This window comes from Oreochromis niloticus, linkage group LG16 (genome assembly GCF_001858045.2).
Source record: "Oreochromis niloticus isolate F11D_XX linkage group LG16, O_niloticus_UMD_NMBU, whole genome shotgun sequence".
In the NCBI taxonomy this organism is placed as follows: Eukaryota; Metazoa; Chordata; class Actinopteri; order Cichliformes; family Cichlidae; genus Oreochromis; species Oreochromis niloticus.
Genome location: NC_031987.2, coordinates 1,362,075 through 1,383,709, shown reverse-complemented (window position 1 = coordinate 1,383,709; position 21,635 = coordinate 1,362,075). Strand labels below are relative to the sequence as shown.

The 21,635-nt window shown below is 44.5% G+C and overlaps 1 protein-coding gene and 1 long non-coding RNA gene across 4 annotated transcripts; one reads left to right on the top strand and one right to left on the bottom strand.

Moving 5' to 3' along the window:
• Positions 1-1,563: 1,563 nt before the first annotated feature.
• Positions 1,564-21,004, top strand: LOC102079578 (CD276 antigen homolog). Of its 3 annotated transcripts, XM_025903820.1 has the most exons (6): positions 1,564-1,998; positions 2,209-2,328; positions 4,607-4,984; positions 5,507-5,803; positions 6,399-6,473; positions 7,627-7,923. In XM_025903820.1, exons 2-6 carry the CDS (start codon positions 2,244-2,246, stop codon positions 7,653-7,655), a joined length of 864 nt encoding a protein of 287 aa, XP_025759605.1. In that variant the 5' UTR covers positions 1,564-1,998; positions 2,209-2,243; the 3' UTR covers positions 7,656-7,923. The 3 variants fall into 3 exon arrangements, with proteins under 3 accessions (XP_025759605.1, XP_025759606.1, XP_019208729.1); XM_025903821.1 differs by lacking the exon at positions 7,627-7,923 and adding an exon at positions 20,670-21,004 and having other exon boundaries at positions 1,564-2,328; XM_019353184.2 differs by lacking the exon at positions 7,627-7,923 and adding an exon at positions 7,985-9,310 and having other exon boundaries at positions 1,564-2,328.
• On the bottom strand, positions 4,891-6,024 carry LOC109197631 (uncharacterized). The gene is made up of 3 exons (XR_002058726.2): positions 5,965-6,024; positions 5,490-5,883; positions 4,891-5,003 (listed from the first exon to the last, which is right to left on the bottom strand). It is a non-coding gene; the product is annotated as an uncharacterized LOC109197631 (long non-coding RNA).
• Positions 21,005-21,635: the final 631 nt, after the last annotated feature.

Genomic DNA, 21,635 nt, shown 5'->3' with positions numbered 1-21,635 from the left:
AGAACTACAAATTAAATTTATTTTAGCAATTATTGTTTTTTTTAAAGTCAGAATTCCAACCCTGCTCCTTTATCCGGTCTTGGACCGGCAAAAAAGACCCGAAATAGGCACTCTGGTGGAGTTACTTTGTGTGTGTGTGTGTGTGTTTATAAGTAGTTTTAAACCTCGTGATCCACAAAACAGCATAACAGTAAAAGAAGAACTGACTGCGTTACAGTCAGTGCGGGAGCAGCGGCTTCGCTCATGCGCGATTCATTTGCAGTTCGGACGCATAGGTGTGAACATCGTCTGCCCTGATAGCAGCTGGGGGAGGACTATCCTCCGCCTGTGAGAGCTTTGGTACGGGCGAGGTGCCCACGGCAGCACCCGCTGCTTGTTGAGAGTAAAAGCGATGCCCACTTTCACGTCAAAAAGTCGTGGCTGTAGCTCAGGTGGCAGAGCAGGTCAGCCACTAATCAGAAGGTCGGTGGTTCGATCCCAGGCTGCATCCTGGCTGCATGCCAAATATCTTTGGGCAAGATACTAACCCCATGTTTGCCTACTGGTGGTGGTCAGAGGGCCCGGTGGCGCCTGTGTCCGGCAGCCTCGCCTCTGTCAGTGCGCCCCAGGGCAGCTGTGGCTACAATGTAGCTTGCTATCGTGAATGTGTGTGTGACTGGGTGAATGACTGAATGTAGTGTAAAGCGCTTTGGGGTCCTATGGACTAGAAAAGCGCTATACAAATGCAGGCCATAAATAAATCTCCAATAACACCAGAAAAAGTCGCCAGATTTGTCGCTAGTCGCTTTTTAGAAAAAAAGTCGCTAAGGGGGTCTGAAAACTCGCTAAATATAGCGACAAAGTCGCTAAGTTGGCAACACTGGTTACACCTGGTAAAGCAGCAACGCTGATCATTTTAATAAAGATGAAAGAATTTAGACAGTTTGTAACTCTCAGTGATGCCGCAGTGTTCGTTTGACTTTGGGACCTGAAGAGGACGGAGTTTAGGACCCAGATTACTCCCAGATTTACGAGCACCTTAGACGCCTGCTTGCATGTTCTACAAAAAAAATGTGCTTTGTGGGTATCTGAAGGACAAACACCAAACCAGTTCCACATCACTGAAGTCGCACCATTTTTACAAAGCAATTCTGGTTCATCCGTTTCACTCAACAATCCGCTTTCCCCATTCTCATTCTCCGTTGCCGCCATGCTTTTTCGGCCATGTGCGTATGAAAACAAAGGCACTGCGCATGCGCGTTTTACCCATATTCTATCGCGATATTTTATTTTCTTATCGTTGCCTAAAATTATACCGATATTACCGTGAACGGTATAATATGGCCCAGCCCTAGTAGACCCTACAATAACACACATTCCCATGTAGTACCTTTTTTTAAAATTATATTAATATAGCACAAAGTTCAGTTAGCTCTGCAAAAAAATAGCTGGTAGAAACATCCTTCAAAGAGCTACAAGTTACTTTCTTACTCTGAGTACATTTCATAGCATGTACTTTTAAACTTTTACTTAAAGAATTTAAGTATATATATTTTTACCAGAGTATTTTTAACACAATTATTTGTACTTATGACTGAAACTAAGCTGACCATTCAGAGTCTGAGAGTTTAAACCAGCTATGCCACATTTGTACCATCAGATCAAGTCTTTGTGCTCTTCGGCTTCTTGAATTCGTCAGATATGTTTCAGTTCACATTTGAACTTTCACACAGTCACAAACCACATTCCTGGTTTTTTTTTTTTTTGCTTTTTTTCTGTGTTCCAGAACAAATATCCACAGTTTCAGGTTCATTTCCTGTCTGATCAGATAGTGGCAACAAAGGAGGAGGTCTGACGGCTATCTGTCGAAACATGTGGCACTCAGACTTCTGCTCTTTGGTTTTTACTCCTCTGGAAGAAAAAGTTTCACCAAGAGTTTCATCCAAGATAAAATGATTTATTCGCATCCTGTAGCTGCCAAGTGTCACATGGACGACCTGTGATGGGAAAAAGAAATCTGTGAGTCGAAGCAAACTGCACTCAAACGGTAACGTGAACATAACCATCGATAACATGTGACCAGAAGCCACAGCGAGAGTCAGAGTGACGTCTGAAAGAGGAAACGGCACCACTGTCTGCTACCTGCTATCAGAGCTGCTATCACTGTTTATGAGAACATTACTGGAGCTTGTAGTTGGAGTGACTTACAGCTAAATGTTGCTTTATCAGGATGCGGTGCCCGAGTATCCACTGATGGACTGATCATGCTGCAGACATCGATCGAGTCTCACCAAAGCTTTTTGTTCTCCCTGCGGAGCGCGATGGAGTTTCTGCTCCTGATCTTTCTCTGTAAGTGTGATCATCGCTTCTCTCATTTTGGGTGTGCCAGTGTATTTTAATAAACCTTTTAAAGTTATTATTATTTTCCAAATAACAGTTGCAAAGAGCTTTGAAGAGAAAGAATATAAGTCATCATTGTTTAAAATGGCCTTTTTTAAATTAACATTTTGTGTTATAGTTCGTTATCTATAATTCAGTGTAGATAGCATACAGACAGCATTAAAGTGTTGTAGTACTTTGGGCGGGGCCCTTTAATTTGGTGGCTTGTTGTACCAACCTGTAGTACTGAAATATAAATTTGTGGTTACGCCTCACTGAAACAGTGAGTCAGGCTATTCACAAACACCTGACGTGAAATACAAACTCACACACAACAACACTCAAACACCAAAAAATCTCAGAATCTCAGACAGCAGAATACTCTCACACTGTTGTACTACAACCACAAAGCAGCAAAGGATGAGAGGCTACAGCGACAGCGACCAAACTCCCACAGAGGAAGTCAACATCTGGGCTGGTCTGTGCTCCACCCAGGAAAAAAACTCCCAGGGATAACCTCCTGGTCCTGTACTCCAGCGAGCACACTCAGTCCATTCACTCAATGACGCTTTTAAACTCATTTCAGCTTTTCATGACTTACAACATCAGCACACGTTACCATAGTAACACACAGCTACAGGTGCTACCTGTGCTAACACTGCTAGCCACTAACATGCTGTTATTAGTAATACAATAATACACTGACTCTGACAGAAACAGTTTGAAACAAATACATTTTAAATAATTAATCTCAAAGTATTTATCACCTTCAAACCGAACTCTGAATTCACCAACAGGAACGTATTCTTCAGTATTCTTTTTTTTTTTTGCCTGTCCCATTTGGTTCTTTAGCCGTCAGAATTGTTGTCTGAAGACCAACAAGGATACCAAATGGATTTATTTTGCCAAATGGATCATCATGGCCTTGCCGTATTGGTCCATTTGATCAACCTTTGTTGTTATCATTTATTTTATTTTATTTTATTTTCAGTTGTTACAGACGGGACAGACATGACTGAGGGATAGGAAAGGGAGAAAGAAAGATGAAGGAAAAGAAAAACAGAAGGGAAAAGGGACAGTGAGAAAGGGCACTTAAAAAGAGAAAAAAAATCTCCTGGATCACCTGTTGAGAGAAAAAGAAGAGAAAACAAGCAAAAAAAACCCAAAACAGAGCAACATACTAAACACAACACCATCACGTTAATCTAGCTAAGTGTGAACAGCAGTAAATACTAAATATTGAATGTTGTTGTGTAGCAAGCAGGGACGACAGCGCACATTGTGCTTGGAAATAGCAGCCAATAAAGGTGTAGTTTATGTCTATGAACAGTGAACACCCGTGTGCACACCTGTGTGGATCAGCGCGCTTGTACTCAAAAGGTTTCCCCATGTAACGGTCTGCTAGAGGGTGTGGAGGGCCATAGCCCCGTCCCCCAGGGCATGAAGCAGGCATGGAGGAGATCCAGGCTCCAGACCTCCAGAGGCCCCAGAGTGCGAGAGCCCAGGGAGGACCACCGGAGGGGCATCCGTGCCACCCTCCTGGGAAGAGCTGAGGAGAGCCCCAGATGATGGGTCACCCAGTAGCCACGGAGCAGAAGCCAGAGGGCCTGCACTGGCGTGCCCGCCGGCTCTACCGGCAGCCATCTGTGCCAGAGTGAACCGAGCCGCAGGCCCAGAGACCGGAGGCCCGAGGGCCCCCTTTGCCCCGGAAGAGGGCTGACTGAGCAACAGGCACCAGGTCCCGCCAAGTAGTCACCGGGAGTGAGCTGGTACATACCATCTTCAGTATTCTTACAGTTCTCACCCTGCTCGTTTGCTGTACATCTGTTGGGTTTCTCTCCACATCTCACGTAGTTGCTCTCTACGAGGTCAACTTCACACCCCGCCCCACAATTCCCTGGTTGGTGCAAAATTGGACAACAAGCAATACCAGTAAACAAACTTCAGACTGACAGTCTGCTGCTCAGCAGGTAAGGCAGCAGACTGTGCACGTCAGTGAACATTTTAAACTATTCTCTCATTCTTTCAGTCACTTATGGTCTGGGCGACATTTCAATTAACAGGAAAAGACTGGAAAAGCTTAAATGTACAAAGTTAGTTTCCATCATGTTAGCAGTGAGCATTAAAGGCCTTTGCGACTCTGCTTTAGCCTCATGGGGTCAGGTGAACTTTGACCTGTGCCTGTTTTTGATGAATGTGCTGAATTTGCTCGTTTGGATTGAATGAATCTTTTTGTCTTTCGTCACAGTTCTCCTTGCACCTCTGCTGCTGCCAGCCTCGTGCCAAACCGTCAATGGAAGCATTGGAGAGACGCTCCTTTGGCCGTGCATGCACAAACTTACTAAGAAGTTTGTCCGTGAGCAAACTTACATCTACTGGCAGGGGATGGACGGCAGCAGTAATCCCACTGTGGCCCACGTCTATGTGAAGGGAGAAGAAGAGTTTCTTTATCAAAGCTCATCCTTTCAGAACAGGACTGCAATCTTCTTTTCTCAGTTAGAGGATGGAAATTTCTCTCTCCTGATTAAAAACCTGATGCTGGACCACGATCGGACCTTCATTGAAGTTGCTTTTATTTCAGATGACTCAAAGGAGAATATCTGTCAGAAGACCCTGCATGTGGCAGGTCCGCATACTTCTCTCTTCTGCAAAACAAAAACCGATTAACATTTCTGTTTTATTCCTCAGCAAAACCAGCTAAAGTAAAATATTAGATACTCATGTTCCAGGAAGGTTTGGACAACATAAAAAAATAATAACTAAGAGCTAAAAACTAAAGTGTAATCTGATCTCTAGACTCACTGATGTCCTTCTTCCTCACCATCAATTTGGACTCAAACACAGGTGTAAAATTCCAGGTGGAGGCAGGTGGGGTGAACAGTGCATGCTGTTACATGTTACATTATGTTGAAACCAAAGATTGACCCACAAATTATCGAAAAGGTACAAAATTGACCAGAAATGAAGAGAATGACGTGTCTTATACTCTGTGTTTCCTGTGAAAGGACCAGACTGGGTTTCAGCCTGTGATGACCCACAGAAGCCGTTAACTCCTGTGGGTCATCACAGGCTGATAAATTACTCACGTGCACAAACACATTTGTACAGTCCAAGAAATCCTGCTAAACTACCTGTGACTTGTTTCCAGCGGTCTTCCAGGAACCAAACATCGAGCTAAGCCAGGCCTCAGCAACCTGCAGCACGGCGGGGGGCTATCCTGAACCTGAAGTGATGTGGCTCTCCACAGACAACCAGGGAAATGAAGCCATCCTGGAGCCGCTGGAAGTAAAGATTGATAACAACACCAGGAATGGAACATTCAGCGTCTTCAGCAAAGCCAACATCAGCGGATTAAAAACTGTAACGTGCAGAATTTGTAATCCCACTTCGGGCGAATGTCAGACAACAACCAAAGACGTCTCACCTGCCGGGACTTTGTTTACAGGTACTTAAAAGCCAGTAATATCTCACTGTTATAGTCACAGGGACCACAAAACACCAGCTCAGGTCACAGAGTGTAACCATCTGCCAAACGTTATTTATTCTTATTGTACATTTTTATTAGATATAATAATCTTTACATTCATGTTAGATCTGTTCTAATACCAGCTTGTGTAAAGATGTAAACCAGGGGTGTCCAACTCCAGGCCTCGAGGCCCAGTGTCCTGCAGGTTTTAGACGTGTCCGACACAGCTGATTCAAATGGCTAAATGACCTACTCAACATGTCTTGAAGTTCTCCAGAGGCCTGGTAATGAACTACTCATGTGATTCAGGTGTGTTGACCCAGGGTGAGATCTAAAACCTGCAGGACACCGGCCCTCTAGGCCTGGAGTTGGACACCCCTGATGTAGACTCACTAACAATAACAGTGATATTCTCCTGTAGGGCATCAGGATAATCTGATCAAATGTTTCTAGAAGGCTCAGTCATCTTTGTTTCTTCTGCTGTGTCCTCAGAGCAGAACAAGCCTCTGCCACACTGATAGACATGTGATCAGTAAAACTAACACCACACTCTTTTTATTGTGTTTTTTTAAAGGTGGAATAGCTGTCATCGTCATCGTTGCCTTCATCGTGGGGATTATCAGCATCGCTCTTTGTGTGATCTGTCAATGTGAGTGATGATTAATATGTGATATAAATGCTTCTGTGCTGAGTCAGTATTGTTTGAGTTACAGCCGAGTGTAACGTCTGCTTCACAAAGACAGAAAACAGGAGTCAGATCTGCAGGTTTCACTACGTTCTTAAAAAGCTTTTAGCTTCTGTGTTTTAGGTGAACGTTTGCAGTCTGTCCATGACGCTGTCCGTACGTACTGCTCTGCTGCTCAGATCGCTGGGCTTCTGTCTGCAGCGCTCACGGTGTAACAGTCACCCAAGAGCAAGGCACCAGGAATCAGAGGCAGTATTTTAACCCTTTAACATCCACCAGGGTAGTGGTGCTTCATTTAGGGTGGGGTTTATTCAGCTTCCTTTTGCCTGTGTGCAGCAGGTTTTACAGAAAAAACGTCTGATGTCCAAAATGGACGAGGCTTTAGTTGAAAAGTAAGATCCTCTAGTTTCTACAAGTCACATGTGGTTAAAACTAAACCTAACCCTAACAGGTTAGCTGTGACCTGCTGAGAGGTGGACTGGAGGCAGTGTTGTTTCCTTGGATTAGGTATGCAGAGGGGCAAGTCCAGAAAAGAGTCTGAGAGTTCATACATGAAGAACCTAAATGCTAATACATAAGCAGCCATTTCAACAGGTCTGCAGGTCCTGAAAAGAAAAAGACTTTAGCGCTTTTTCAAAGCTCTGTGTCCACAGCACGAGTCAGCACAGTTAAGATTGGTTACTACCTGGTACTAGTTATTCACAGTGCAGCAACTAAAGCTAATGTGACAGTAGGGAGCAGGGACACAGGCAGAGTACACCAGTTCAATTCAGTTTTATTTGTATTGCATCACAAAAGCAGTTGCCTCAGAGCACCTGCTGGAGTACCTGAGAGATTCTGGGAGAGAGAAGGTGTGGAAGTTAGATGCACCTGTTCAGGTCCAACAGTCTGTCACACAAAGTGTTAGGAAACAGTAAAAGTGTGGCGTCTCCTTTGTGAGCCTGAATGTGACACTGGATGAGAGAACTTTTCCACCTTGTGCTTACAGACACAATCGTATTCACCCATAAACACAGTTTGTTGGATGTTTAGGAAAGTTTTAGTCTTCGGTGTTCAACTCACTTCTTTCCTGTTAATGAAAAACTTTCTTTTGTTTCTCTGATTGAACAAAAACAAGTAAATGGAAGAAGAACCTCCACAGGATGAAGGTGCTCCTGTTTGACTGTGCTGTGTTTGAGCAGATGGGCGTTAGAGGAACTCATGTTTTTGGACATGGACACCAATGTGAACGCGGATGCTGGAGCCTTATTTCTTTTATTTATCGTCTCTTATTGATAGTATGACATCTTAATGAACACTGACAGGAGAAATGTTTCTCAGTTCCAGCTCCACATTGAGCAGGATGCCGGGTCCTTCTGAATCAGCTGACTCTCCTTTTACCATAACTTTAGAGGATTAAGTGAAGCCACACAACACTTTACTTCATGCTATAAATTTTTAAAGTGGCAGACTGCAGCCGACTTGTTTTCTGTCAGGAGTCGTCGGGAGAGTGGAGCAGGAAGCATTGTCAGCAGGAGGAAGGACTGTCCACCGTGCGCTCGGCTGTTTGTTTGGGACTGAAACAGGAAGTGATCGGGTTTTGGAAGCAGCCTGCTGGGACTGACTGATGGTGCAGAGCAACAAAGACAGGACTGCGCAGTGACCAACATCCCATGTTATGACTGTTTCTGCAGGACGTGTCCTTTTCTAAAGTCCACCTTTTACCCAGAGTTTATGACTGACATCTTCTTATTACAGCCAGAAGAAGGTCAGCCCGTCTAATGCTGTGCAATACGGAAAGTATTAGTCATTAGCAGTGTTGGGCAAGTTACTTTGAAAATGTAATTAATTATAGTTACTAGTTACTTCATCAAAAAAGTAACTGAGTTAGTAACTGAGTTAACTGATTCTAAAAGTAATTAGTTACTTGAAAAGTAACTTGTCAGGGTTCCTGGGTTGTTGACCCAGTGCTTTCAGTTTTGTCACGTTTTGTTTCTGTTGCCATATCAATGTTCTCACTTCCTGCTTTTCCTGTGTCAGCTCATCTCTTGTGTCATTAGCCAGATTATGTTCAGCTGTGTACTCACCGGTCTCTCATTATCATCCTCATCAGTCTGTGTATTTAAGTCCTCTGTTTCCACTCATTCACTGTCGTGTCATTGATGTTATGTTGTCGTTTCCGCCCGCGTTCAGTTCAGCCAGCCATTCAGTCTTTCAGCCAGTCAGTCCTTTCGTTCCTGCCCTGTTCATCCACGCTTCATAATAAACCATCTTCAGTTCTTCACTATCCACGAGTCCTGCGTTTGGGTCACTTCCTCGCCTCCACACGACACAAATCCTGACAGAATGACATGACCCGTGCCAAGAAGACACGCTTTTGACCCAGCGGACTCCGACCTTTTCGAGCGGCAGGACGCAGCGCTCTCCATTTGGGCAGAGAAGCTCAGGTGGAAACAGCGGCTCTTCTCAGAGAGGGAGCACGTCTTTGAGGGGACTCGTCTGGCTCTGGGCGTATCACTCACCCAGTCATTATTTCCACTCCGGTCAGTCAGCCTACACCCACACCTGTGCCAGCTCCCAGGACGAGGGCAGCTGTGACCCAGTCTACCTCCACACCCGCTCCTGTTTCTCGGGTGGGGGTGACTGGTGTCCAGCCACCTCCCGTGCCGGTCCAAGCGCCCAGGCTGAGGGCAGCCAGAACCCAGCCTGACCTCCCTAGAGGCTCAGAAGAGTTAGCCTCTCCACCTGTCAGTCCACCACTTCATCCACCTCCTGATCCAGCTTTTCACGCCCTCGCACTATCCCTGGTTAGGCTAGCTGAGGTGTCCCCTGCTCAGGCACCAGCTTTACTAGCCCAGGCTGTAGCTCTGTCTCCTTCACTAGCTCAGTCGGTAGCTCAGCCATTAGCCACACCAACCTCAGCTCACTCCTTAGCCTTGCCAACCTCTGTTCATCCCTTAGCATCCCCAGTCCAGTCAGTTCACTCGCCTGCTGTTCAGCCTACAGTCCAGTCTCCTGTAGCTCAGTCACCTGCTTTCCAGTCTGCTCCTGTCCAGTCAGTCCAGTCTGCTCCTGTCCAGTCAGTCCAGCCTGCTCCAGTTCAGTCTCCTCCTGTCCTCCAGTCGCCTGTAGTTCAGTTTCCTCCTGTCCTCCAGTCCCCTGTAGCCCAGTGTCCTGTTCCTCAGGCCCCTATAGCTCAGTCTCCTGTCCTCCAGTCGCCTGCCCTCCAGCCTGTCCAGTCTGTTGTCCAGTCTTCTGTAGTCCAGTCAGTTCAGTCTGTCATCCAGTATCCTGTAGTTCAGTCGCCCGTTGTCCAATCTCCTAATCAGTCTCTGGCCCAGTCACTCATCCACCATCCTGTTCAGTCCCCGGACATGCAGCCACAGCATCCAGAGCCAGCTGTGAGCTCTCCCGCTCCCCAGCCAGGGGCTTCCGCGCCCGCTGGCCCGGCTGCTCCCCAGCCAGGGGCTTCCGCGCCCGCTGGCCCTGCCTGTCTCCAGCCAGGGGCTTCCGTTCCCGCTGGCCCTGCCTGTCTCCAGCCAGGGACTTCCGTTCCCGCTGGCCCTGCCTGTCTTCAGCCAGGGACTTCCGTTCCCGCTGGCCCTGCCTGTCTCCAGCCAGAGGCTTCCACGCCTGCTGGCCCTGCAGCTGTTGCTCCGTCACCGCCGGCTCCTGCGACTGCTGGCCCTGCAGCTGTTGCTCCGTCACCGCCGGCTCCCGCGCCGTCGCCTGGTCCAGCTTCTGCTTCACCTGGTCCAGCTTCTGCTTCGCCTGGTCCAGCTTCTGCCTCTGCGTCAGCCTCGCCTGGTCCTGCGGCTGCCACTGGCCGCCGCCGTCTTCCTCGCGGCCGCCCACCAGATCGCCTCCAGTATCACAGCCGGCCACGTGGCCGCCCACCGGAACTTTCTCGGCTCAGCCACTGGCCACGTGGCCAACTATTGCATTACTTAAAAAATAAGTTTAACCCTCTGGGGTCCAGGGTATAATTGGCCATTTTTAACCACTTTTGATTTCCCCTCCACATTTCACCTTTAAAAACTGTTTATTTGCCTTGTTTGGTATCATCCTTTTCAGCACAACCTCACGTGTCTGAATTTACAGTTATGTTTTCATGTTGACATACTGTATTAACACAATTGATCTAAAATCAGACAAAAAATATAAAATCCGAGTAGAAAAAGTTAAATTTTTTACTGTAACAACCACAAACATGTTTATTGAATCATATTTCATAACTTTAAATGCAAATATAAATTGTCAGTTTTAAAATCCTATGCACAAGTTTTGCAAATGGCAGCACGGTGGCACGGTGGTTAGCACTGTTGCCGCACAGCAAGAAGGTCCTGAGTTCAATTCCACCATCAGGCCGGGGTCTTTCTGTGTGGAGTTTGCATGTTCCCCCCGTGTTTGCGTGGGTTCCCTCCGGGTACTCCGGCTTCCTCCCACCGTCCAAAGACATGCAGTTTGAGGGGATAGGTTAATTGGATAATCCAAATTGTCACTAGTAGGGCTGGGCGATATGGCCTAAAATCAATATCACGATAAATTGAGCAGTTAACCTCGATAACGATAAATGGACGATAACCACCCCAAGTGCCAAAAAAACAAACGTTGAAACAAACGAATCACATGGTTGTGCTGCAGGTGGTGGAAGAGGTTGGTTGTGTTACCTTGACTTGACGCAACAAGTCTTTTTGCAGAGTTTACATTTAACAATTTTTTGATCAATATCATCTTTGTTGAATCCAAAATGTTGCCAAACGATTGATGATGCATTTTTTTTGATAACAAGCGTCTCCTCTTCCTCCTCCACCAGCTCTACCTCCGTCGCTGCTGCTTCAACATTTAAATCGTCCTCCATTTGTTCACCCGTGTCTCGTCTTGTTACAGGTAGCAGTGTTGCCAACTCCTCAGTAAGGAAAATCGCTATTGGCTGTCCTAAAAGTCGCCAGAAGTCGCTAAATGACATCATCGCCTAATTTGCATAATTGGTCACGCTAATGTAATTGTAACCTACGTTGTTGGAGAGAGAAATAACATTGTGGAAGAGACATAAAGTGAGTAAAAAACGTCCTAAATGCATTTAGAATTTATTTAGAACTACAAATTAAATTTATTTTAGCAATTATTGTTTTTTTAAAGTCAGAATTCCAACCCTGCTCCTTTACCCGGGCTTGGACCAGCAAAAGTGACCCGAAATAGGCACTCTGGTGGAGTTACTTTGTGTGTGTGTGTGTGTGTGTGTGTGTGTGTGTTTATAAGTAGTTTTAAACCTCGTGATCCACAAAACAGCAAAACAGTAAAAGAAGAACTGACTGCGTTACAGTCAGTGTGGGAGCAGCGGCTTCGCTCATGTGCGATTCATTTGCAGTTCGGACGCATAGGTGTGAACATCGTCTGCCCTGATAGCAGCTGGGGGAGGACTATCCTCCGCCTGTGTGCGCTTTGGTACGGGCGAGGTGCCCACGGCAGCACCCGCTGCTTGTTGAGAGTAAAAGCGATACCCACTTTCACGTCAAAAAGTCGTCATAAATAAATCTCCAATAACACCAGAAAAAGTTGCCAGATTTGTCGCTAGTTGCTTTTTAGAAAAAAACGTCACTAAGGTGGCAACACTGACAGGTAGTAGAGTCATGTGACTCCACCCCGTCAAGTCTGTAACGTAGCACAGTGTCTTAAAGGGACATGAACATCGCCAACCTGCACATGCCTTTTCTTTTTTTTTTTAAATACCGAATTTACCGACATGGGCAAAATGACGTCGATGAGAGTCATAAATTTCGGTAACGATAAATTTTTGATATATCGCCCAGCCCTAGTCACTAGGTGTGAATGTGTGAGTGAATGTGAGCGTGAATGGTTGTCTGTCCCTGTGTGTTGGCCCTGCGACAGACTGGCGACCTGTCCAGGGTGTACCCCGCCTCTCGCCCTATAACAGCTGGGATAGGCTCCAGCGCCCCCCGCGACCCTGGAAAGGATAAGCGGAAGCAAATGAATGGATGGATGGATGGAAGTTTTGCAAACAAAGTTATTTGCAGCCATTTACCTTTTACCCTTTTTTTATAACTATTATAAACTATTTACAACAATCAGCTGTTCTGCATTCAGTAAGATGCCACACAAATTATTTGCGCCGCTCCAAATATTTCTGTCCACTACAAAGGAGAACATCACAGCCTGATACCTGCAGGTCTGACAGCAGCAGGTGTATCACTCATCCTGTTTCTACCTGGAGACAGCAGTCGCCTCATTGTTCTGACACACAACACAAAACCATCCACAACACTACACACTAACTACACAAGACAACACATTAACTACACACTCCAAACACGCTAAACGTCACAAATCTCTCACATCTCAAAACTCGCTCTCTTTCTTTCTCTCTCTCGCTCTCTCTCTCGCCATCACTCCTAAAACTTCCCCCTCTTCCTAAACAAATCAAATCAAATCAATTTATTTATATAGCACTTTTCACAGGATAAAAACCACAAAGTGCTTCACAGTAATATAAAACAGAAACACATAAAATACATTAATAATCAAACATACAGCACAAATCTAAAGCCAATCTAAATAAATGAGTCTTAAGCTGCTTTTTAAAAGAATAAATACAATCAAGGCAACGTAAAGATGGAGGGAGAGCATTCCACAACCTGGGGGCCACCGCTCTAAAAGATCTATCACCTCTAGTCTTAAAACGAGTTCGTGGGACTAACAACAGCCTTTGATTAGAAGATCTCAGGCTGCGAGAGGGAGTGTGGGATTCTAAAAGATCGGAAATGTAGGCAGGGGCATCACAATTCAAAGCTTTAAAAGTCAGTACCAAGATTTTAAAATGAATTCTAAAATGTACAGGAAGCCAGTGTAATGAACGTAACACTGGTGTAATGTGCTCTCTTTTTCGTGTCTTGGTTAAAAGCCTTGCAGCAGCATTCTGGACTAACTGGAGACGGTCAAGATTCCTTTTGCTCAAACAAAGAAAAAGGCTGTTACAATAATCTAAGCGGGCTTCTCACGACGTCAGGGCTCGATGAGGCTTTCCTGTGGGGTCACACAAAAATGCTGTATCCCATCCGGCTCCAAGGACCAAGAAATGTCAGGAGTTTTCCTGCTATGCAACTCAGGTCAGAATAAAACGCTCAGACAGGTTAACGTGTACACGGGGAGACTCAGAGAGAGACTCTCCCCTGCAGCAAAAAGAAGCAGTCTTTTATTAAAAGCACATACAGGAAGAGATAAAATAGCTGCTGCGTGCAGGCTTCCCGTGGAGTACAGAGTGTAACTTCCCCATTTAGGAGTCTGCACAAAGTGTGACTTACTGAAAGAGCAAACATAAACATAAAGAGCAAAAGATAAAGTAACAAAATAAAATAATAATAAAAATCCCAAAATCCTGAAATCTTTTGACAGAGATGAAATAAAAGCATGAATAACCATTTCTAACTCAGATTTAGACAGCAAAGTTCACAGTTTGGAGATGTTTCTTAGCTGAAAAAGGCAATTCCTAATCAACTGGTGAGAGTGTTGTTCTAAGGACATGGCAGAATCAAAGATCACACCAAGGTACCTGAGGCTCAGGTGAACAGATGAGCCAAGAGAACCAAGATGCTGTTTGATTAGAGATATCTGGCTGTCGGGGGCAATAATTAATGTTTCTGACTTCTCAGAGTTCAACTGTAAGTAGTTGTCACCAAGCCACTGTTCAATGGAAGCTAAACAATTAATTAAAGAGGACAGTTTATGGACTTCCATCGGCTTAAAAGAGCAATAGTGTCACGGCGAGTGAGATGAGCCGTGTGGGAATTAAAGGAGGATCCAAACGCAGGCACTTGTAAAGGTGTGAGGGTGGTTTATTAAACACAACAAAAGAGATGGACAAAATGGTAAACGGAGAACTAAACTATACTGGGATAACTAAACTACTGACCCTGAACAAGAACACAAACCTGAACACGAATAACAGCGAGCAGAAAACAGATGACGGTTGGCAGCAGGGAACCACATGAATGAGACATGGTGGATACACAGACAGACCAGCAACTACAAACACAGAAGACGCGACTTAAATACACACAGAGAAACACAAGGAGATTACACACAGGTGGGGGACACAGCTGGGAATAATCAACAAGACGAGACAGAGGTAAAACTGAACACACTCACACGAGACGCGGACCTTCACAATAAAACAGGAAATGAGAACACAACACCAAGACGCAGACCTGACACTGAGAGATAGACAGAAAATGACACATGGAACTAAACCCACACAAAACATGAGAACACAAATCCTAAATACCAATAAACAGAAACATGGAACTCAATAACAATAATCATCATCACCACCATCACCACAAAATGAGAAAATCCAAAACACCAAGATAACTGAAACACAAAGTGCCAGAGAAACATAAGGAACAATCCATAATGCAAAAGTAAACCAAAGTATAATAAACTCAAAATACTGGGTCCAAACTGACCCAGAACCGTGACAAATAGAGCTGAATATCATCAGCATAGAAGTGATAAGACACCTCAGGGAACTGCCTAATTATAAGTCCTAGAGGTAACATGTACAAAAGAAAAAGAATAGGACCCAGAACTGAACCCTGCGGTACCCCACATGTCAGATCCTTAGAATGTGACATAAACCGATTCGCAAAAACACTAAAAGATCTGTTGGAGAGGTACAACCGAAACCACTCCAGAGCAAGACCGGAGACACCGACTATGTCCCGGAGCCTGTTAATCAGGATGGTATGGTCAATGGTGTCAAAGACAGATGTCAAGTCCAACAAAACCATGACTGAGGATGCTCCGGAGTCAGCTGACATCATAATGTCACTAGAGACTTTAAGTAATTCGGTTTCTGTTGAATGACTTTTACGGAAACCTGACTGAAATTTGTCATAAATTTCATGTTTTTCTAAAAAAGTGGTAAGTTGATCTGCAACTACTTTTTCCAGAATTTTTGTTAATAATGGAAGCTTAGAGATAGGCCTATAATTCTTAAGCTGAGTTGGATCCAAACTGCTCTTTTTTAATATTGGCTCAACAACAGCATGCTTACAGAACCTAGGAACCACACCTGTTAAAAGAGAGGCATTGCATATCTCTACAATAGAGGGGCCAATGACAGAGAGAGCATTTTTGAAAAGCCCAGCAGGTAGAATGTCATTTGCACAAGTGGTAATTTTCATTTTATCCACCAGGAGTGAAAGGTCATGTATGTTCATTGGGTTAAACGCTGACAGTAAATGAGGGGGAGGTGGCCCAGAGACACAAACAGATGATATTGAAGAACCAATGCTCATACGGACATGATCAACTTTATCCACAATGTGTATGTGGATAAAGTAATGTGTATGTGTTAGTCCCCGTAGGGGACTAACACATACACATTACATTACATTACATTACAAAGAAATTCAGAAACTCATCACTCTCAGATATAGAGGTCACGGGTACTGGGTGGACCACGGGGGAAACAATAGAGTTTATGGAGTCAAACAGTACCTTGGAATTTCTCTTACTTGATGAGATTAACTGAGAAAAATATCCTGATCTGGCTGTTTTTATGGTTTCATGTAAGGAAACCCAAAGTTCCCTAAGGTGGAGCCTGTGAACTTCGAGTGATCACATCAGGGTCCAACATATTAGAAAACTTCAAAGCAACATCCTGATTTATGAACCGCTTATGGAACATGAGATTAGAAGGTGGTGTGTACAGAGGGAAGCTAAGACTGAAAGTAACACAGGAATGGTCACTCACTTGTATGTCCTTCACACAGACATTAGTTATGTCTAAGCCAAGGGAAAACACAAGGTCCAAGGTGTGGCCTTTAACATGGGTGGGTCCAGAGACATGGTGAATAAAATTAAAAGAGTCTGTAATGGATAGAAAGTCAGAGGCCATGCTACAGCTAAGATCATCCACGTGGAGGTTGAAATCCCCAATCATTAAGACTTTCTCCAGTTTAATAATGGAAGATAAAAAGTCCGTAAAATCTTGAATAAAAACACCAGCGGGGCCGGGAGGGCGGTAAATTAAAACACAATAAAATATATCTGAAGAACCAACCTTAAGAAGTTGAGACTCAAAGGAAGGGAAAAACTCCATAGTCCTGCAAGTCCTCCAAGTCCATAGTCCTGCAAGCGAGATTGTCTCGGTGAACAGTGACCAGACCACCACCACGACGGTCCAAGCGCGGAGTCCCGATGAAGCGACAGCCGACCGGGCGGAGTTCATTAAGGTGGACAAATTCATTCTCCCGCTGCCAAGATTCCGTGAGAAACATGAAGTCCAGACTATTACTGCTAAAAAAGTCATTCAGTACAAATGATTTGTTGGCTATGGAGCGAGCGTTTAGGAGAGCAATCCGAAGCGGAGGTGACAGGCTGACGTCATCAACGGCTGATTGACGGGGAATTGACAGCAGACACCTGGAAAGAGGATGTAGTCTCCCGGTACCCCAAGGTGAAAACATCCCGCATCTCCAGACAAGACGCCGATCCAGGTAATCGTTCTGTTCGCCCGTGATGAAAAGCTGAGTAGGCGGTAACCGATCGGCCTTATCCGCGTCCTGGAGGGGAACCGGTACCAAATACCGGAGACGTTCTCTACCATGGAGCGGAGGAAATCCCCTCTGTCAGGCGCATTTCCTTTTAGCCTGGACACCAGACCTACAGCCCCTTCTAGACGATCTCCTTAACCTTGTTTTTGCTCCTGGGTTATTGTTTGGAGCTAAGAACAGGTACCGGTAGTCGGGAGAGGAAGGAGGGCAGACAAACGGCGGAGGGGGAAAGCCTGGTGGTAGCTCTGCCAGCTGTAAAAAGTTTTTTCCATACATATTTTGATACTCAACAATGTATGTGAACTGTAGATCCGAGTAGCAAATAGACCTTCATGATATAACACAGATGAGATGACAAGATAAAATACAATATACTGAAGCAGTCGACGAAAACCCAGAGCAGCAACAGGGGCCAAGCCGAACACAGGCGCCATGTTGCTTATAACTCCCACAGACAGAGAGTCTCCAAATGTCATGTTTCCATATCATTTTTTGATTGGTCGACATGGTGCATTTTTCCACCAACACGAACGGGCTGTTTTTTGTTTTGTTTTTTTTATTTTCTGCTCATAAGCAGAGAGTGCTCGCTGCGCTGTCCTTAGACAGTAAACGTGACGAAACTATTGAGGAAAAAACGCTGCGTATATATTGTTTATCATGACTCTGGTTTTACGTGGCCTATCAACACAATTTAAAAACTGGTATATATCACCTTGTTGCTTTGGCATCTTAAAGTGGTCATGTGATTGGCTTACCACGACTACTTTACTCTTCCTCAGTCAAACAGCAGCACTCCTGCCATTGTTTTGCCCCCTGAGCTCCAGGTGTTGTGCCAGAAAGTGATTTCCGTCCGCGGGAGCGCGCAGCTGCTTGAAGCTGTAGCGTCCAGATTACTTACAGCTACTTCCGTGCAGCTGATATAAGATGCAGTAAGCTGAAGACAGCTTCAACCGTCTGTTTGTTGAAAAATAGTAACGCGACTGCATTTTCTTGTTAGTAACGGTAACGGCGTTGTAATGATAGAAATAGTAATTAGTTAGATTACTCGTTACTGAAAAACTTTAGTAACGCTGTTACCTGTAACGCCGTTTATTCCCATAACTGGTCATTTACAGGTATTTTTCTGTACTTCTTAACTACTGCAATGCATTGTGGGAGCAAGAACCCCAGGAGGAGGGCAAAGTAAGAGCAAGAGCAGCCAGAGGCTGCCTTCACATTACTGTGGTAAATATTAAACTTTAATATTTTTTATTAACATAATGTTTTTCAAAACAGTCAGTGATTTTGTTTAGAAAGAATTGTTAATTTATTTGTTAACTGGTGTCCACTGTATCCAGATAAGTCAGGAATATTTTGCTGACTTACTTTGAAAATAATCGTTATTTAAACTTTCCATTTTAGTTAATATTACAATTATCTTTCGCTATGATACTAGGTTTGGCTTCCAGTGGCTGGACGAGTTTTCATAAATACTATCCGTGATGGGTTTGTCTGGCACAGACCCACTGCTGGAACGCCAAGACAATTCTACTACAACAGCAAAAGCAAGACGCAAGTCACCAAAGTTCTTTGTGTTGCTTGTGCACGAGGGAGAGAACTGTGACGAGCGCCATTCCTTCCACTCGAACCCTAGTCGCTCTCAGCCCGCTTCCCCCGTAGCACTGTCCTTTATTGAGGTTACATGAATATGCATAAGTTCATTAACATATGACGTCTTACACAGGCATACATGTGAACAAAGAATACCTTGTCTGTGTGTACGTATAGGCGTGTGTGTGTGTGTGTGTGTGTGTGTGTGTGTGTGTGGGGTCAAAGTATGACCCTGTGAAGACTCCCCAGACCTGCTGGTACCAGGAGTGCAGCGGTCCACCTAAACAAAAGGCACTTATACTTAAGCAGATACAGAGTAGGTGTCCTCCCTTAGTATAAATCAGTAAGAGAAGGTACGACCTCTCTCATGACCTTAAGATGTGTGTGTATGCCAGAGTGCTCTGGGAGGCACACAGAGTCTTTGCAGACTGCTAAGGATCAGACCTCTATGATTATACAATCGATTATAAAACTCTAAGCATATATGAGTATATATTTCTAAGCATAAATGACAATCCAACAATATAAACCTAACAATCCGGTCTATAAGTCTGACGTAAATTTCTGTTTCCGCATCCGCTTCTGGTCCCAAAGTCAAACGATCACTGAGAGTTAAAAACTGTCTAAATTCTTTCATCTTTAATAAAATGATCAGTGTAACAATTAAGTTTAACATCCATGAAAACAGGATTTATAAAGTTTAACAGAGTTAGAAGTCAGCAGGAAGTTAGCTCGCTAGCTTCCACCTAAACATGATATAGCATGTTCTGACTGAGAGATTTCTGAAACATTCAAACGTACAGCTCTGCTATCACTTCCAACATAAATGAAGACAGAAAACTAAACAGCAGTGACGTTTGTAGGGTTACTGAAGTTGGGCTAGCTGCTATATAATGATGTGCTACGTGATCGCTAGGTACGCTAGCTATGTTAGCTATGTTAGCATAACATAAACACAGTGAAGCTGGAGGATGAACGCTAACTTTTTTCCACTGATAAAAGTTAACGTGAGGGTTCCCGATGGTTAGGGACAAATGCAATGGCATGGCAGGATGCTGTAAACGGACCAAACTTCAGTCAGGAGAACAACTGAGATAATCCATCCACAATACCAGGTTAGTCATTAATATACTGCTGCATGGGCTGGGCTGTAGTTACATCGTAAGGGTTTAAAACTGAGCTTTAAAATGAACAGTGGTAATAAAAACCGAGAGAAGCCGACAGTGATCACTGACTGTTTTTAGGGGCTTGTTCAGATAAAATAGAACAAGATACAAAACATGTTAAAAACACAACAGCCTTAATAAACGCAGAGTAGTTTGGACCTGGAAGCAGGCTCATCATCACTTAAAGACCAGATAGCGGTGTTGCCAACTTAGCGACTTTGTCGCTATATTTAGCGAGTTTTCAGACCCCCTTAGCGACTTTTTTTCTAAAAAGCGCCTGGTGAAAGATCTGGCGACTTTTTCTGTTGTTATTGGAGACTTATGATGACTTGAAAGTACCTATCGCTCTTACTCTCAACAAACAGCAGGTGCTGCCGTGGGCACCTCGCCCGTGCCAAAGCTGTCACGGACCCGGTTCCAGGGACTCGGGGTCCGTGAGCAGTGTGGACTACTACTATTATTATTATTATTGTTATTGTTATTATTATTATTACGATGATGATGATGATGGTTGTGTCTTCTGCACTGCTGCTGTCCTATGTTCCGTGTTTGTGTACAGTCAGGTGTGTATGGGTGTGTGCGTGTGTGTGAGGGTGCGGTCGTGGCAGGCACTATCAGGCCTGGTGGGTGTGGCCCTGCCAGCTGACCGGTCACACCTGGGAATCTCCACACACACCTGGCGCCGATCAAGCCTCGTCAGAGGAGCTTCAAAACAGTGTGGCTGAGAGCTCCTCAACGCTGGATCATTGAGTGACTTCCCGTCAGTCTTAGTTTAATGTGCAGGGTTAGTGCAAGTCTGCCGTTAGGTTTTGTACTCACAGCTGCCTTTTGTATGCGTGTTTCCCCAGGAGGAATTGTGGCGACCAGGAGGCAGCACACGGACAGTACACAGGGAACGAAGACAGAGCACGGAGCACGGGATAAGGGAGAAGACACGGAACAGGAGTCGGGATCGCACTGGGGATTTATTGTTGTTTGGATTTACACCACTGTAAATAAACGCACTGCCTTCATCATCAAGTCCTGCATTTTGGGTCCTCATTCCTCACATCCCCACGGTCTGCAGACCGTGCCAAAGCGCTCACAGGCAGCGGGTAGTCCTCACGGAGCAGTCGCCCCCTAGCTGATGTCAGAGCAGGAGATAGTCACCCTTACACCTACAAAGTGCAAATGTATTGCAGCAGTAAATGTACATTTTCTTTGTCTAAAATAAATCAATGCACTAAAATACATCATTCCCATCATTGAAAACTTAGAAATCAGATATCCTTGCAGGGCCTTAAGTCCATCTTGTACATCCGATTTCGACTGAAGCTGTCTGGTGAGGCTTGCTATGTCCATTTTGTTTGTTAATGGTTAAAAATGTTCTTCTTTTACTGTTACTTTTTATGGATCACAAGGTTTAAAACTACTTAAAAAGACACAAACACACACAAAGTAACTTATATTGCGGGTCACTTTTGCCGGTCCCAAGTCCAGATAAAGGAGCAGGGTTGGAATTGTGACATTTAAAAAGCAATAATTGCTAAAAGAAATTTAATTTGTAGTTCTAAACATATTCTAAATACTTTTGGGTGTTTTTTACTCACTTTAGGACTCTTCCACAATGTTATTTCTCACTCCTACAGCATCTGTTACAATTATGTGGGCATGACAAATTATGCAAATTAGGCGATGATGTCATTTAAGAATAAGAATAAGAATAAGAACAATTTTATTTATCCCGAGGGAAATTCTTTTGTCCTGTACATGCTCAAAGCAGCAGGAGAGACAGAGGAACAGATGAATAAGATATAAGATATACAATATATACA

Coding starts and splice junctions, on each gene's coding strand:
- LOC102079578 (XM_025903820.1), top strand. CDS start 2,244: ATGCTGCAGACATCGATCGAGTCTCACCAAAGCTTTTTGTTCTCCCTG. Junction 5,804..6,398: donor TGCCGGGACTTTGTTTACAG/GTACTTAAAAGC, acceptor GTTTTTTTAAAG/GTGGAATAGCTGTCATCGTC. Junction 6,474..7,626: donor TCTTTGTGTGATCTGTCAAT/GTGAGTGATGAT, acceptor AACAAAAACAAG/TAAATGGAAGAAGAACCTCC.